This window comes from Mugil cephalus, chromosome 16 (genome assembly GCF_022458985.1).
Source record: "Mugil cephalus isolate CIBA_MC_2020 chromosome 16, CIBA_Mcephalus_1.1, whole genome shotgun sequence".
In the NCBI taxonomy this organism is placed as follows: Eukaryota; Metazoa; Chordata; class Actinopteri; order Mugiliformes; family Mugilidae; genus Mugil; species Mugil cephalus.
In genome coordinates this window covers 5,786,755-5,804,063 of record NC_061785.1, presented here as the reverse complement: position 1 = coordinate 5,804,063, position 17,309 = coordinate 5,786,755, and the positions used below count along the sequence as shown (strand labels likewise).

Sequence of the window (17,309 nt, the reverse complement as noted above, 5' to 3'; positions counted from 1 at the left end):
CTGACACAAAAAGACAAGAGGTGCAGGTGATATCATGTTGCAGGATAATGAGACAATACATTGCCTATAGTTGTACTTCCTTTCTCACTCCACAAAAATAAACGAGCAAAACTTCTTACGACATCATACTACCTTTACATGACATTTTATACGGCATTAATGCATTTAAATCCTTAAAAATGTACAGTATATCACAGTATAGATTGTCTAATGTGAAATGTGTGCGGTGTCTACCAGTCATGCATATCGTGCATCTGGTATTACTTATCTAAAAACTAATTATTATGGATGGATTATATGAAAGACAACACTTGTGTTTACGTCTTTGAAGATGGAGGGACACCACCCTTTAATGATAGCTTGCTAGGTAGGAAGCCTCTGTGATGAATAACAGAAGAAACAGGCTCAGGATAGTCACACAAAAGTGGGACATTGCAACAAAATATAACAAGAAATATGATTCACTAAATTATTTTCAAAGTTGTCCAAACCAACAAGAAGATCAATCTATGAGCAATCTATGTAATTCATAAGCTTTACTTGATCTTTCGTCATGAGACCATCTACCGCTCAATTGTTGCAGGTGATATTTTAATAGGGCCTTTTCACAGCTGTCATTTTGACACCATGGCAGGACAGGTGTAATTAACGGTATTTATAGCAGCTGCACTCTGTTGAGGTGTGCCAGTTCCAGGCCTTTTTCCTCTTCTGAATCTTGGGCTCACTGTCATGGCTTCATGTGACACTGAAATAAATCAGCACTAAAAATATTATTTTTTTTATGACAATGGGACAAGTGACAAATGGCCGAAAGACAAAGCTGGCGTTAAAGCCGGCCAACATATGTGGAGCAACGTAGCAGGTAGAGAGGCGCCTATTTCCCTAAAGAGTAGTTGGAGGGAAAAGAGTTGAAAGAGGAGGGGTTGTTGTAGTAGAAACACAACTCTGGATGTGAAAATAGGCCACAGTGTGTTCACGTTTGCCATATTAACTTATATAATGTAACAATGATATTAGATACACCTGCTGTTTTCGCGTCTATAACGAGCGAAAAATCAATAAATATGCCTTTTTTTTTAGGCCGTGTTGAATAGACAACAGTCACAGCCACTGATCTGGGTAATAAAAATTATCAGCTTTAATTTCAGGATCGGTTTGGACTTGTTTTTTTAATTTTATGGCCGAACTGTTGCTAAATGAGGTCTGCTCTAGTGCTGTAGCCACAGTCCCTCTGGCCTCAGCACTTAATTTGAAGAGTAAATGACTAATCTTTCAAAAGAACTTTCAATAAGTATGAACTTCTTTTTAAGTTTTGCCAGTTTGGTGAAGGTCGCAGATTAACTGACCAACCACAGATGCCTGGAATCGTTCCAATAACAAGAGGCCACTGCCTACACGCACAAAACACACACACAGATGTGAAACTTTGACTTAAAAGGACGTTGCATTGACTTATATTCGTTTCCTGGAGAACATAAACACAATGCTAAATGATCTTCACTTAAAATGTCATGGCTAACATTATGGGGACCCTAAAAGGAGGACGTCCACGTAATATGACTGTATAAACCGACTTAGCTCCCCACGACGTGACTTATACCTGCACAACGCACACACAAATTTGTTCACAGCATTAAAGGTTTTCTTGCATCAGTGCGCAAAATTCCAACAATTTCATTAATGCTTTAAAACCGAACAGATGCATTAAAGCAGGAGGTATTTGCATTACCGTAACTCACAATGGTTTGTGCTATTGACAAACTTTTAACCTTTTTACCAACAAATTCCTCCAAACAATTCTTTCTTCCTGGGGCTCCCCACTCTTGCGTCTCTCCCCAACCTGTAGCCAACAGCAGCGGTGCGTCATCATTACCGTAATGGCAGCATTTTTTTTTCCAGAAAGAGCAACTTCTCAGCCAGACTTGTCCATCAGTGAGTTACGGTAATTCAAACTCCGTAAGCTTTTTTTTTCTTATTCAGTTTTTACTAAACATCAACATAAAAAAAAGGTTACAACTTAGCAAATTACAATTTTAAATTAACTCCTTCCCCCATCCCAACCCGTTCCATCACCCTCCATCTTAACCAAGTAGCATTCCATATTCTCAAAGGATGCAAAACATCAGTTAAATCAAATATCGAATTCTTCCATATTAGGCTTGTTTTTGACTTTGCCTTGTTTACTCTCGCTGAAGACGGTTCCAAATACGAAATGTCCAGAAAGCTCCAAAGCCAGTGAGTCCAGGAAGTGTCACGAGGGGGTCTCCGTCGTTGGGCTATAATCTTTTTTTTTGGCTGCAGTTAAGCCACTCAGCCAGATTTTTCGTGTTTTTTCAGTAAGACACAGCTGAAAGTCATCATTTAACAGATGTACTGGAGGATCCGTTGGAAGCTGTACCCCTGTCACCTGCTCCCAGAAAGCAGCAAACCCCCCCTCCGGACAAGAAAAGGAGCCAATGGTTTCAACGAGGGCAGAACGAACAGTGCAAGCTTTTTTTTTGGATCTCAAAGCGTTAAAATAACATGCAAAAGTATAGAAAGTATTCTGTTTTTGATATTCTTCATCATCCAGTGCATATGAATTAACCCCTTGAATCGCTTTCTCCTCCTCCACATCCTCCCTGACTTTACACATCTGCCAGCTGTAGCGTGCCCTCCTCAGCCCTGACTCAGACGGTGAGTTAGTGTTATGTTGCTCACTCTCTCCTCCCCTTGCTTCTCTTTTTTTTCTCCTCCTCTCTCAAGCTGTCTTACTCTCTCCCTCCTCCTCCTCTCCTCATGCTCTCTCTCCTCACTCCCTCCATCCCTCTCGCCTTTTGATCACTTTGGTCCCTTGCTCCACTCCCTCTCTCCTACTTACTCCTACACAGCTCTGTCACTCACTCACGCACTCTTACAAGCTCTCCCCGGGCACCGACTCCTCTCTCGGAGATCCTCGCTAGCTCCGCGTTTTGCCAGGTGGACGCACTCCCCGCAGCCACCATTTCCACCCCGGAGAGTTCCACGCTGGCAGCGCAGCCCCTTCCCAGGCTGAGCATCGGGCGGAAAACCCTGGTGGCAGCTGCTGTGGGGGTCATGCTGGTCCTGGTTCTGGTGGTCCTCATCCCCGTGCTGGTCAGCTCTGTTGGCACGGGCGGGATAGAGGACAGCGCGAGCCACTACGAGATGCTGGGTACCTGCCGCATGGTTTGCGACCCCTTACCCAGCACGGGCACCTCGGGGCCCGGTGTGCACACGGGCACAGTTTCGGCAACCACGAGCCTACAGGTGGATGATGAGGAAGACCTGAGTGATCACAGCATCGGCCCGGCGCTGCCTACGTACAGTGCTCACGGCCAACAAGGCAAACCAGGGCGCCCCGGGAAGCCCGGACCCCCGGGACCTCCTGGAGAGCCCGGCCCGCCAGGACCTAAGGGACCGCCAGGAGATGGCGTGGACATTGTGCGGACGGGGATTCTAGGTTTAGGAGGTAAAGGCGCAGTGAGCACCACCACCTACAACACCACCCCTCGGGTGGCATTTTACGCCGGACTACGAAATCCCCAAGAAGGTTATGATATACTCCGGTTTGACGACGTGGTGACAAATATTGGCGGTAACTATGACGGCGCAACAGGCAAGTTCACCTGCAAGATCCCTGGTACCTACTTTTTCATCTATAATGTGCTGATGAGGGGAGGAGACGGCACCAGCATGTGGGCTGACCTGATCAAAAATGGTCTGGTGGGTAGCAGTTCTGTTTAATAATTTAATGTTAGATTTAAGAATTTAAGAAAAGTCCGGATTCTCAAAATACAAGAAGATGAAAATGTTCATTGTCTGATATTACGAGTGAATCCTGAATCACACACTGGGATGAACCCTCATCCAAATGCTCAGGGAACAGTGTAACCGGCAGTACAAATTGAGTAGTCATGCATTCATGTGTGCTGTGATTTTAGCTCCGTTTGCTCTGATGCTATAGTCCGGTGTAATGACAATGCACAGTGGCACACTGCCAGATTGTGTATCTCTGCATATTACACATCAGATGATGTACACGTTGAAGTGAGGGGAAGGAGAGCGGCGCTATCTCCACTCTGCACACATCAAAACACAGCCTGGGGTAGTGGCTAGTTCAAAGCTGGTGCCCTTTGAAATACAACAAACTTCAGGAAACCACGATGTGCTGGTTTAAGTTATCAGACTGTCTGTCAGACCAAAGCGTTGCGGTGTCGAATTATGATATTTGCCATATTCATGGGTAATTTTGTAATGTCTTTAAGGCTCCAGGTGGTGACACTGATCAAACGCCATGTAAATTTGAGCCTCAACACTTTGAAGCAAACATCTGCGTTAGCGAGACCGCAACAGGCTTCACAGAGAGACCGTGCACAGTGAAACCCCTGCTTCGTAATGAAACAGCTGTAATATAAATTTGTGAAGCGAATGGAGACAAATCAAAGGCTTCTTAGGTCCAGCTTTATTGCCATCATTTTGTTATAGTAGGTAGCCTGGTGAGGTACTGCACACCCCGCTACCACACCAAACCCATTTTGCTGTCATGTTAGATTAAATCATGCTGTTAGTACCTCACACTGCAAACCAAGAACAAAGCCGACACACACACACTTAAATAATCTCTTAAACACATCCCCTAATGTTGTGCTTGCGTGTTTATAGAAGACGGTTACCTGCAGAGATGTGCAGGCAATTTTAGGAGCTGAGAGGCAGAGCTAAAAGAAAGACATCCCACCCTTTCTCCACTTGTTGACAAACTTCACAAAGAAATGGACCAGTCACTCACATTGTTAAAATGCACAGTGGATATTAGTTCTTTAAAATCAACATCCTCAAACTCGTTGGGGGACGTTTGCTCGATTCACTAAAAGACGTCAAGACAAGTTCAAGTCCCCTCCTAATAGCTCATAAATTCAGTTTTATTTATTTTATAGACACAGATAAACCTTAACCTGCTCTCTTAAACAGGAAAAACAGTTTTTTTATATTATAGCCTAAAAAAATATACAAAAACTTTTTTGTACATGTGAACCAACTAGAAATCAGGTTTAATAACTACACAACACATTTCTGTAATTTCTCCCATGTAAACAAACAAAAAAAAAGAGCTCAAAAGGACAAAGAAATAAATGCTGCCAACTATGACACTATGAAACCATCGCTCGTTGAACTGAAGCCTTTTTTTCCCCCATTATAATTATTTCAGGAATAAGGGCAGAAGCTGCGATATAATTAACAGAATGTATTTAATTGGTACGAGGGGACACTTAAGCCAGGGCGGGCAAAGTGGAGCCGGGCCACTTTTAGCCACTTTACATAAAACAGAACACCTAATTACCGCAAATTAAATTGTCAGTCAGTGTTTATGTGTCAGTGGTGGAAGCAGGGAGACTTTAGGCTGCGAAGCTCTCGCTCACATCCATCTCCATCGTCATGCCGTCCAACTTTCCTCTAAAAACTTCACGGCCTCTTGGCACGCACAGATTTGCACTCCCCTTGAGCCACTTAAAATTCATATTTTGGTTAGTTTAAAGCTTGTCACCACAATCTGGATTACACTTTAATGGGTGGTTTGGTGAAGTAGGAGCGTAACAGCAAACCTGGCATCATTAGACATTAGCTAAAGCTTAGAGGGGATATTTCCTCCAGTGACTAAGCGCACATTCAAAGGCACTTACCCCAGTTTCAGTTTTTTACTCTGCGGAGAGAGTTGGGTGTGACGCCGCGTATCTAACACCCTCAGTAATTACCCCGTGTTGACACAATGACACTTGCGTTTGGGAAAACGCGACATTTTCGTCGCTGCACCCAGAGAAAGGTGGATGTAAGATGAGAACACGAGGCAAAAAAGGAGAGCATGCACTGCCATCCTTCCTCAGAGGCGGACTGACTCAAGCCTGACCCTCTCAGTTGAGTCATGAGATATAAACAAGATATTCACCACAAGGGACACACTTGCACAAAGTCAAAGTCTCAAATTCAGCCCCAGCATTTTTCCTTTTGTTTGGGTAAAATGACTTCGCCTTTTTGTAAATAAATACATTTTTCCGATCAAACTGCTGCAGAAATGTTGTATCCTTCACATCTTTGTTAATAATAATTATGATGCAATTTGACTTCGCGTGCATGCATTTTGCTTGTTTTTGCAAGATAATCCTTTTTACATCTTTTCGTAAAGCATTTCTCAAATTGCTCCATCCTCAGCTGTGTGTGCATGTCGTATTCCAGGTCAGGGCCAGCGCCATTGCCCAGGATCAGGACCAGAGTTACGACTACGCCAGCAACAGCGTCATACTTCACCTGGATGCAGGCGACGAGGTCTTCGTAAAACTGGACGGGGGCAAGGCTCACGGCGGCAACAGCAACAAGTACAGCACCTTCTCAGGGTTCATCCTCTATGCCGACTGAAGACCAGCCAGGGGCTCAGAGGTGAAAGGTCACAGCCAACAGACGTTCACTTTCTGACTTCCACTTTGCTGTTGCGGAGAGGTTGTTGTTCCCCACAACCTCCGATCCACAGTCTTCACCAGTGTTGACGAGCCGAGCGTTAATACGGAGGTTCGGACTGTGGATTTGGGGTTATCGGTAACTGTCTACCTCCTCATTCATGCATTCCATTGTATGCAGGGTGCCTAAGCTGCTGTTCTGATGGACGTTTGCCACGTAACCGTGTCAGTCACCGCCATGTGTCATGCTGAGGTGCAGGAACGATTGCGACAGCGCAGGAGCCACACCATCAATTTTCAGGCTGTCATTTCAAATTCGAGTCCGGGGAAAGCCACACTCGTGGTCGACTGCAGTGTTTGTAGATTGTGCAGTTTAGATTTGTGTTGATGTTTTCAATGCTGTTCGGGTGATAGGATGTCGTGCATTTGTGACCGAGGGGGAGCCAACACCGATCAGCCACAACATTACAACCACTGACGGGGGGGAAGTAAATAACATTAAGCATGTTGTGACAATTTAACGCTCTGCTGGGAAACTTTCGGACCTGGCATTCATTCATGTTGATGTTACTTTGATATGTAGCAAACCACATGTGCCAGACCAGATCAGGCAACCCCACCCCATAGCAATGACACAGGCACTCGCATAAAAGGTTTAGGAATAACTCAAAAAAACAAAAAATACATGAAGAACAGAACAAGGTGTTGACCTGGCCCCCAAATTCACTAGTTCCCAAACTGATCGAGTATCTGTTGGATAATCTACAGAGACCCCTCCCCTCAACCCACAGAGCCAAACACCACAGGACAGGAAGGGCGGCACAAGGGAGACCCACACAATACTAGGAAGGTGGTCATAATGTTATGCCTGATCGGTGTATTTTGTAACAAGAAATGCTAATTTGTCAACGCCAAAATGAGATTGTGATGCTTGGACTGACGCCAGCGTCATGGAAAATAATGTGTGTTAAGTGTGATCAAGTCATCTCGTATCAGCTGATTATATTTGATATATTTATTAGTGGATAATCTGATATTGAATCTTTGATGTTCGAGCAGAGTCCGGTAGCGTCAGCACAGCACACGCCATAACGTCCTACTGTGTGTCCATTAAGATAATATAGGTGTTGGTAGCTATTTGAACAATATTACCATGTGACCGTTAAGATGTATAGTATTTATTTATTTAGTTATTTATTTAATTCCTGCATGCAACACCTGTTCAAATGTTTCCGTGTGTTTCCGCATTTGTGATTTTCATGGCTGTTGCTTTCACTTTTAATGTCCATGACGTTTTATTAAATATGATTGCCTTTTGCATTTCCTTGCTTAACACGTGGTTAATGTCACCCACCACACGCGCCGCTTGATCAGCTGCTCCGATCTCTCATTTGTTCCAGCGAAACCGGGGCTTTAACCCCCCCCCCCTCCAAAAAAATGTTCACTAAAGAGAGGCCCCGGCCTGCGCAGCGAGAGGCAATCAACGCCGAGGCGAACGCTGAGGGAAAGAAAGGGGAAATCGCAGCTGTGTTAAATGCCAAATGAAGCGGGAGATGAATGCGCTTCACATTCAAAGGAGGGCTGTGTTTTGTTGTCTTTTTTTTTTATCTCCTTCTTCCTCTAATGGGTGTGGAGACGCCGAGATACGACAGGAGAAAGTCAGGGGGGACGGGTGTTAGAACGCATCACGACCAAGCTTAGATCAGTGTCTCAAAGTAATCCAGGGCAAATTAGGCTCTGCTGTGACTGCGACACAAGTGTGCGAGACAAGGAAATAGCTTCTGGGCTTAAACTGTAAGAAGCGATATAGATATATAAATATATATACTATGTTTTCTGAAGAGCTGCTTTGATATTAAGAAATTCGCCTTTAATGGAAGTGTCTGTGAAAGTTCAAGAGCGAAAGTTGGGAAGATGTTAGAAAGGCAAATACAAGTTAACTCTTAGAGCTCGACTCAATTCTGCATTTGATACTGATCTGAGAATAAATAGGTGAATGAAAGGGCACAAAGAGATCGCCGCACTAGAGCTCCCTGTTTTCTGTTTAACTGCAGCATGCAGTAAAAGCCCGGATGTCCTCAGGCCTAAAGCTTGTCTTAAGACAGCAGAATTCCTCCAGATACAATTAAGACGAGAGGGGGTGGGGGTGGGGGCGGGGGCGGTGGGGGTCCGTGCATAAGCAGAGGTCACCCGAGCCACGGGGCAGCAGCCGAGAAACAAGCGCAGGCTGTTTCCTCCTTGCAGGGTGTATGAGCGCATCGTCAAATTAGAGACTTCATGTCACAATGTCAAAGACGAACGCCCCCGGACTGCGAGGAAAACCGCTTCCGCTGCTGAATGAGACCCTCGGTGCCGAACATCGTGTCTGCAACATGTGTACTTTGTGTCCACAGGTCCTCCGGGAGGATGAAAACAAATGCACCTGAAATCATTAGTTTGCTTCTGATTCATGCCTCCGCACAAAGTCCTTTAGCAGAGCCTCTTTTTAGACATCCGTTTTTCTGGAGCCGTTTACCGGGGTCGGAGTGGCGCTGGCAACGGCGGGGAGCCCAAATTTCTCTTGGCAGGCACCGTCTTCGCCTCGTCCTGCGGAACTGGGCAATCCTCCTCCTCCTCGCTCTGGCTTACTGCGCTCGTGTAAGCATCACAAACCTCCTTCCTTTGGGGTGGGGGGGGGTTGGTTTTTTTTTTTGACGGTGACTTCTGCTGAAGAACGCAACAGGACATTTCTGGGCCGGTGTTTTAATTTGTGATGAAGCAGCAGTTGGACGGTGCACGGTGCTCGATCCACCTCCTCATCCTTCCCCGGTTTTAAGCAGATTCAGGGTTAGAAGATAAGAAGAAAGGCTGCATGTAGACACATGTGGATTTGTGTTTATTTTTTATTTTTTTACTGTAATTCTTTTCATCGTGCATAATTGCAGGGATTTGAAATCCAACATGCAAACGTAACTTGAACTTTGATTCATACGCTGCCGCCCACACCTCATGAGTAAATGGAGATGGCTTCAGCCTGACATTTGCCGGGGCCGGGTTGGCGAGGCGCGAGGCTTATCAGGCGACCGCAGAGTGCGTGTGCGTGTTTGTGTGTTCGCATGCTTACGGGGGTCAGCGTACGAGTCGGCGTGTCTTTTAGTCTCCGTGAGAGACGGGACCACGCCAGGCTCGGAGACAGCGTCCTCCTCTGAAATGCGCTGAGTGACGTTAATGAGCCCTTGGTGTTGTTATCTTGAGCATCCCCACTTAACTCACCGGGGGAGATTCAAATTAGAGATAGATGCCTTAACTGCAGAGATAAATTGCCCTTCGAGCTCTTGGGCACTTCCCCCTTCAAAGTGCACAGCCACCTGCCCACACTTGAATTAGTAAATGGTTTCATTTGTACGAGCATTACAAGATTTGTGTCAAAATCTGACAAAACGACTATTAGAAATCTCTAACAAATGTCCCTCTAATTATTGGAGTTACAGACTGTGAGTGTTAGTTAAGTTGGATAAGGCAGCCCAAGAAGAATTTTCCATTTTCCTCTCTTTCTTTCTTTCTATGAACGTGCAGCGTGAAGCAAACCTGAATGCTAAAAGGCCTCTTTGGCTCATCTGCCAGGCATTTCAATTCAAGCGAGTGGGCTCCATCTTGGAGTCCAGTTTTTCTTAACACCGACCACGAGCTGCACATTGAACAGTGCTCTAGAGCAAACGCAGAGAGAGATAAACACTTAACAACCCGATATTTATCACGGATGAAACAGGCACAAATGTATTACTCGCTGCTAAAGCATTATTTATTCATGCTGTGCGGTGATAGATGTGGATAGTGTATGTCTTTATATCAGGGGTGCCCAAATTCTTCCCAGTGGAGGGTCGTGGGCAAAAATGTTAATTTTGCAGTACATTATATAAGTATATATCATGTATATATATGTATATCATAAAATAATATTGAAAAATAAATGACTGGTTATTGTCTAATACAGAAGAGGATAAAGGCCACTAAAAAAAATGTAGTTGTAGCGAATGTATTTTATTTAATTTTTTTAGTTCTGACTTTAATCTCAAAATTCTGACTTGTTTCTTTGTCTTTTTCAATTTTCGCTTGTCCATGTGCCGCTGCTTAACCCGCTGCATCCTCTCGCTCGCTGCTGGTCTTCTTCACTTCACAGGATTTAACCGGGCAGGAGCTCAACAGCGCCACCCTACCATCAATGTATCATAACGTTATTCTATGGTCAGGAGTGGAAGTGCACCAATAAATAATATTTAATGAGAGCAAGCTCAAAGAGCGGCCCAAATATATATCATTAATCGCGGGCCCCAAATTGGGCAGCCAGGCTTTATATTATATTATATTTTAGATTTTTTTAAAAAAAAATATCTTGTAATTGAAGGTGAGTATAGGATCATCAACAGACTTCGTCGTGTGGGTTTCAGGTGGGCACCACCAACAGATGAAGTGAAAATGAAAACCTTGCCTTAGTTCCATAATTTTAGAGATTCATGATTTTACTTAGCAGGGAATCTGCTTTCATTGTGAGGCGTGGGAGGCAATTTTACCTGGTGCACATTAAGATATTACACTATATAAATTAAGAGTGACACATTACAATGACACGGTATGCCAGTGGTGGCAAAAATTAATCTTCATCTCAGAAACATGAAAGTTTGCACAAGATTCCACATTCAGCTGTCATACGTCCTTTCAGCCCACAGACGCTGACGGTACATGTACACCGCTGGCTTAGAACCAGTGTCTCCTCAACACTGTCCTGCTGCCAGTGAGCGTGAGTCTCGCCAGCTGCTCTGCCATCCTCCTCAGACCTGTTATCTCCAGGGTCACCACAAGCCTGTGCACATCGCCTCGGATGCTAAAAATAAACAGTATGCGCACACTAGCTAAAAGTCACCCCTCAGGCTGCGAACGGAGACACGGCGCACGGCTCTTCCTTGTGACTCTTTGTGATATAACATCAAGTTTGCAAACATGTCGGAATCGTTTTTTTTTTTTTTTTTTTTGAAAGTGTGGATTCGCCCACAGCGAAAGTAGGTTCCATTAATTCCCTTACACGACAAATCACATCAACGCTGCTGCCGGGCCTGCAAACATATGGAGGGTCGTGGAAAACATGGAGAATTATTCACAGATGTCAGCGAAAAAAATAAAAGGCACGATTGTGACGGAAATGGATGTTTGTGAGGCCTTGTCTGCTGGAACTTATATTTATTTAAGTTACATAACTAATAACTGCAAAAAACCTATAGAGTAATTATTGTTTATTATTTGAAATATATGACTATTGTCAATATAGCGAAAGTACAACCAAGTTAAATGCAATCCAATTAGGTGCAAAGAAAGCAGAGTAACTATACTAAACATCTTCCTATGTGCAAAGATTAAAAATAGGAGAATGCTAATAAATAGACCAGTAAATATGTGTGCATAAAAACTAGAAATGTACTTTCAGCTGCAATATTTTCATGTCATATATTGAGTATAGTTGATCACAGCTGAAAAACATTGATATATTGCACAGATTAGGTTGAAAAGAGGCAAACCATTCCGTGTTCGCAGACTGGATTATTAAAGGAAATTCACTTTTCATCAATATCCCAAACTCTAACGTCACAAGAAGAAAAAGTGAGAAAAAGTGACTACACGCATGCAAAAAATCCCATCTTGCGTTACAGCAGAGCTACATGCGTGCACGCATCGCCCCGTCGTCCCGGTGCTCTTTTTGGAGAACGTGACAGCATGCAGCACTTCCTCATCCCTCCGCCCCATCATCGTCGTGCTTGATGTGGGGACTGTCCAGTGTGTCAGTGACTCAATACCAACGGCCTTGTTCCCTCATGGCCCTGACTGAGCCGGGCTAACGCGCGGGGACAGGTTGAGTCATGTGGCTGGAGACGCTCCGCTGGCGTCTTGCCTGTCTCTTCACCTCACAGCTTTCCCCGGGATGAGGCCTGACAACGGGCTACGGAGGCGCTGCGAGTGCCCCTTTTCCTCCGTGTGACACTGGACGCCAGAGTTCAAGAACGCAGCAGCGGTTACGGTTTGTCCAGCCACTTTATTCTACCCGCTGGTGTCGAGATACATTTGCGGCCTGCTGTGCGAAAGAAGATGGGAAGGGGGGTGGGCATGGTTGGCTTTGTGAACCATTGCTGTTTTTATTTATGTTTGATCAAGTCAAGACCCATGTCCCGAACATGGAAACTTCAAGCGGTTCCAAGTAGGGCTGTCACGATATCAGATTTTCACAACACATGTCACAATATTATCACGATATCAACAAAAATGTAATTAATAATGGCAAAATCCAGGAAATGCATCTTTAACTTTATTTATGTCATTTCCCCCTCTTTTTGGAGATAGATTACACTCAATATAACAGCATTAAAGAAGAAAACAGACATTGTGTTCAAGTGGCACTGGATTATTTACATGATATTATCATATGCACGTTTTTAACACGATATTGAAATTTCATTTCATTTTAATTCCACAATTCTTCAAATTGTTTCTTTGATTTATTAGCATGATATTTTTTAATCAAATTGACACAACTGGCAAAGAAGACACAGCGCTGACAACTCTTTGGGTGACGTTTTTACAGGACGAGCCAGACTAACGAGTGCACAAGTATAAATGGCTCGCACCAATATCGGCTACATACATACGTCACGTCGTCTATGTCACGCAAAGGCATAAAAGGCGTTTTGTTCTTGGCTTACATCGGTCTGTTTGATCTGATTCTTTGTGGCTAATGTTAGCATGCTATTCTTAGAGGGTTAATTCATAACACCTTATTAACATCATTAGAAACACGATGCTATGCTAATGCTAGCTTTAAGCTTAAAAGATGTCAGTAATGTCAACTGTAAGAAGGGAAAATACCATTGTTAGGCAACAGTTGGAGTCTAGAAGCCATGGAGGCTAACAGTTTAGCAAGCTAGCTAGCCAGGTAACTTAATGTAGGTAAAGCTAAAGCATAATAAAAAGATGAGGTCACGTGGGTCATTTGAAAAGAAAAGTCACAATAACAATACTATCAACAAAAATGTAAATGATAATGGTAAAATATAAGAAATGCATCTTTAATTTTATTTATTTCATTTCCCCTCTTTTCGGAGATGTATTACACTTTAAGATTTAAATGAATGAATGGTTAGAAAAATAATACAATTGACCCACATGTGCTGCGTGTTTAATGCTAACAGTAAATGTTAGCAAGGCTGAAGATGAGCATGATGGCTAACACGATGATAGCATTAGCATTGTCAGTGCAGGGGAAAGCACAGGTGTATCAAAGGTGGATCAACGCAGCGAACCTGCCTGCACAAAATCTTACACCTGTGCCTTTTCTATTGTTCATTATTTAACTTGTCAAAATGTTTGCTGCTTCTCCATCTCCGCACATTTCAAATCGATTGTTTTGGATGAATAAACATGAAACACGCAGAGGAAAGGTAAATAGAGGAGGTTTGGAGATTCATCTTCTGTGAGATTTGGGGAAAAATACACAGCGCCGACTAGTGTTTGAGTGGTGTTGTTACATAGAGAGACAGACTGACGAACACAAAAGTACAAATGACTCACACTGACGAAGGCTACATCTGTCTATGTCCCCCAGATATATAAACCACACTTTATTCTTGGTTTACAGCCTTTAAACGTCCAGCCCTCCACTCCCACACAATAATCTCCTCTTATCCTCACTGTTTACTGCTGTGTTCAGGTTGAAGGTGCAGGATCAGTATCTTAATGAAACACAGCCTGTGAAAGCCATCCTCCTCCACACGCACTCATATAAATGTCCATAAAGAAATAATTGTATATATTTTGTGTTTCTTTAAACACCCACGATGAATACTGAAAGTTTGCCACCGTCTAGGACGGGGGTGTCACATACAGCTCCAGTAAATCCCATAATAACCTAGAAATAACTTTGTCTTAGTGCAAAAAGTACATTATGACGATCTTTAAATTGAATTAATTATATTTTTATCAATTTTTTTTAAAGAAAAAAATGTATTGCTACCATCTAGTGTTCAGTTCTGGGCCTGCAGGTACTCCAGGGGCGTTGCAAAATCTTTGGTTGATTAGACAATTTTCATATATATATTAATTTTTACCCACAATTTTACGTACACATTTTAAATACATATTAACATGAATCCAACATATTTTAGTAAAGGGATAAATGGAGGCAGAAGACGTTGTATTTCAGTCAGCACTTCACTCATTCAGTGATACAGGAGCTCACTGTTTCATACAGAGCGTCACAATTATATATAGGACAAATAGAAGTTACGTTTATTTAAAATAATAATAATAAAAAAAACTGCAGTTAATATCTTCAATGTAATCATTACCCTTTGCAAATTTAGCCCACCGTCCATGCTGGACCCTCTGGCGGGCCACTTTTGGCCCCCGAGCCATATGTTTGACACCCACAATTTTGATTAGCTTGAGTTTGGTGCCAAGAAAATTATTATTTTTTTATTATTTGCATTTGTCTGAGCTGCTTTACCTCCTCCTCCCCCCCGACGGCAGTAGGGGCTGATGAAAAATCACTCAGACAGGAGATTCCAAAATGTCGACACACCACGGCGCCACGGGCCGACTCTCTGAACACGATGGCGAGATTATAGAAGTCTTTACCCCCCGCCTTCACAAAATTGGACTCTCAACACACAACAAAGCGTCGGCCTTTGCCTGCATGCGTGCACGTTTACGGAGTGTAAGAAAGGCAACTTAAGACTTTCACCTCTTAGCTTGACACCTTTTGGAATTAACCGCAATTTATATTCACACTGAGACTTCGCCACCCTTAGTGTGCCTGGAGCCTTCACGCGTGCTGTCGCAGATATAGTCTACGCTCCACGCTCTGCATTTGTGTCTGAGGAAGAGGCAGAGAAAAGACAAGGCTTCTGAAATTTGAACGACTGAAAAAGCATGTACACGTTTGCACTTATGATTTTGTTCATCACATACGTGCAGCAACGTTGTGGCCTTCGGTTTCGCTGCCGCCCGCCCACTGCAGCCCGAGTCACTTTGCATTAATTCTACAACGGCTTGATTAAAAATAAATAAATAAATTTCTTTAAAAAAAAAAAAAGAAAAGAGCAGACGAGTCGGGGCTTCAGATGGAGCCAAGTGAGACACACAGGCTAGTGGGACATGAGTGCCAAGGATGACGACGCCACCGCGACGCCCGTGGGCTTTGTTTCTAATGTGAACAGCAGCAAGGACATCACAACTGTCCATTAAGTTCATTATTCCCTTTCCTGAAGACTTGTCACTGACACGTCTTCTTGTGTGATTTAATTACGCGGCGGACGCCACTGTGCTTAGCGACACAGATCTGATTGAAATTTCAATGTATTGAATCTAATTTATGTTTAGTGTTGTATGGGATTGGAAAGCTGAGACAAAATAAATAAATACATTTGTTCATGTGAAACTGTAGTTACTAATAATCTGTGCATTTCAAAATATTCTTGCACCAAGTTGATTTCATAAGCTCAGTGAGCTAGTCAGTAATACGGTTTGTGACTATGGAGACAAGATGGCCGAACCCTCCTTTGTGGCACAAGATTCCTCCTGATGAGCAGTTTTTAAAGCTCAGCCATCTTGGGAGTGACTAATATCCTATTCATTTGAATTAAGTTGACTGAAGCAGGTGGTTGATGGAAAATTGTGAATTGAAATCCATTTTTCTACCAAGTTGTAAACATGTGTAACTTCAGACAGTTTAACATGGAGGTCTTCGGGTGTTTACTCAATTTTAGAGACAACCTCTAGTGGCCATTTGGGGAGCTGCAGTTTTCTGCATTTTCACGTTACCTTTATTTTTTTAGCCTTTCAGGTCACAGCTTGGCCCACGTTGGCCTTGAGGGGTCAGATGGGAATCTAATAGCACAAATAAAATGTCTCGGTAGCAGAAGTCTCGGTGGTTACAGTCACTCTTAGCATTAGCATATTTTATTTAGCTACATTTATCACAACTTAAATGAACTAAAGCTAACTTAAACTAAGACTGAGGCTAATTCACTTTTCCAAATAAGGGGGTACTCTATCACAAAGCTGTTCTTGTTGTATAAAGAACCAAAAGGTCATACTTTAGATCTCTCTGTATATACTGATGTATTTCACCATATTTTTGCCACTCGGGGGGTGACCCCAGGCTTTAACAGTGCCGTCAGTACATACCCTCTATTCACCCATCTGCAGTCTACAATCTCACCACTAGATGTCACTAAATATTTCACACTGGGCCTTTAAAGGGATGGTTACATGTGTGGTTTAATGCGGTAATTTGGATCAAAACCACAATATTTTTAAACCTTCCAATAGCAATTTGTGAACTTCTTTAAACTGGCCACTATCTACTGTACGAAGTACTGATAGTACAAATCCTACTACTCTATACTGCTTTAAAGAAAAAAATGTGTATGTATGAGATTTTTGGAGTTGGACTCTTTCTCAAGTTGGACTCTCTATCTCAATGTTTTGACCACTTGTTATATATATAAATATATATATATTTTGGATTTTTATTATATTTCTGTTTTCAGTCAAGCATTTTTACCAATTTCAATATCTTTTTTTATTATTATTAACAAATGTTACCTACTTATTCAAAAGTTCAACTTTGGGATGTAAGAATATTCCCAGTATGTGAGAACTGGTGGCTTCAAACGCCAACATCATACTTGTGTCAGGTTGGTTTATGTCACAAATATATGGTCATGAAGTTATATTTGAGGTGAGTGCATTGGAGCAGTCCATCTTTTCACCAGATAAATGTCAAACCACTGCATTTCTGCACCGTGAAAGTCGATTTAACACAAATAACACAAACTGATG

The 17,309-nt window shown here is 42.9% G+C and overlaps 1 protein-coding gene across 1 annotated transcript; it reads left to right on the top strand.

Moving 5' to 3' along the window:
* Positions 1-2,776: 2,776 nt before the first annotated feature.
* LOC125022553 (C1q-related factor-like) lies at positions 2,777-7,013 on the top strand. The gene is made up of 2 exons (XM_047609280.1): positions 2,777-3,723; positions 6,229-7,013. Exons 1-2 carry the CDS (start codon positions 3,076-3,078, stop codon positions 6,406-6,408), a joined length of 828 nt encoding a protein of 275 aa, XP_047465236.1. The 5' UTR covers positions 2,777-3,075; the 3' UTR covers positions 6,409-7,013.
* Positions 7,014-17,309: the final 10,296 nt, after the last annotated feature.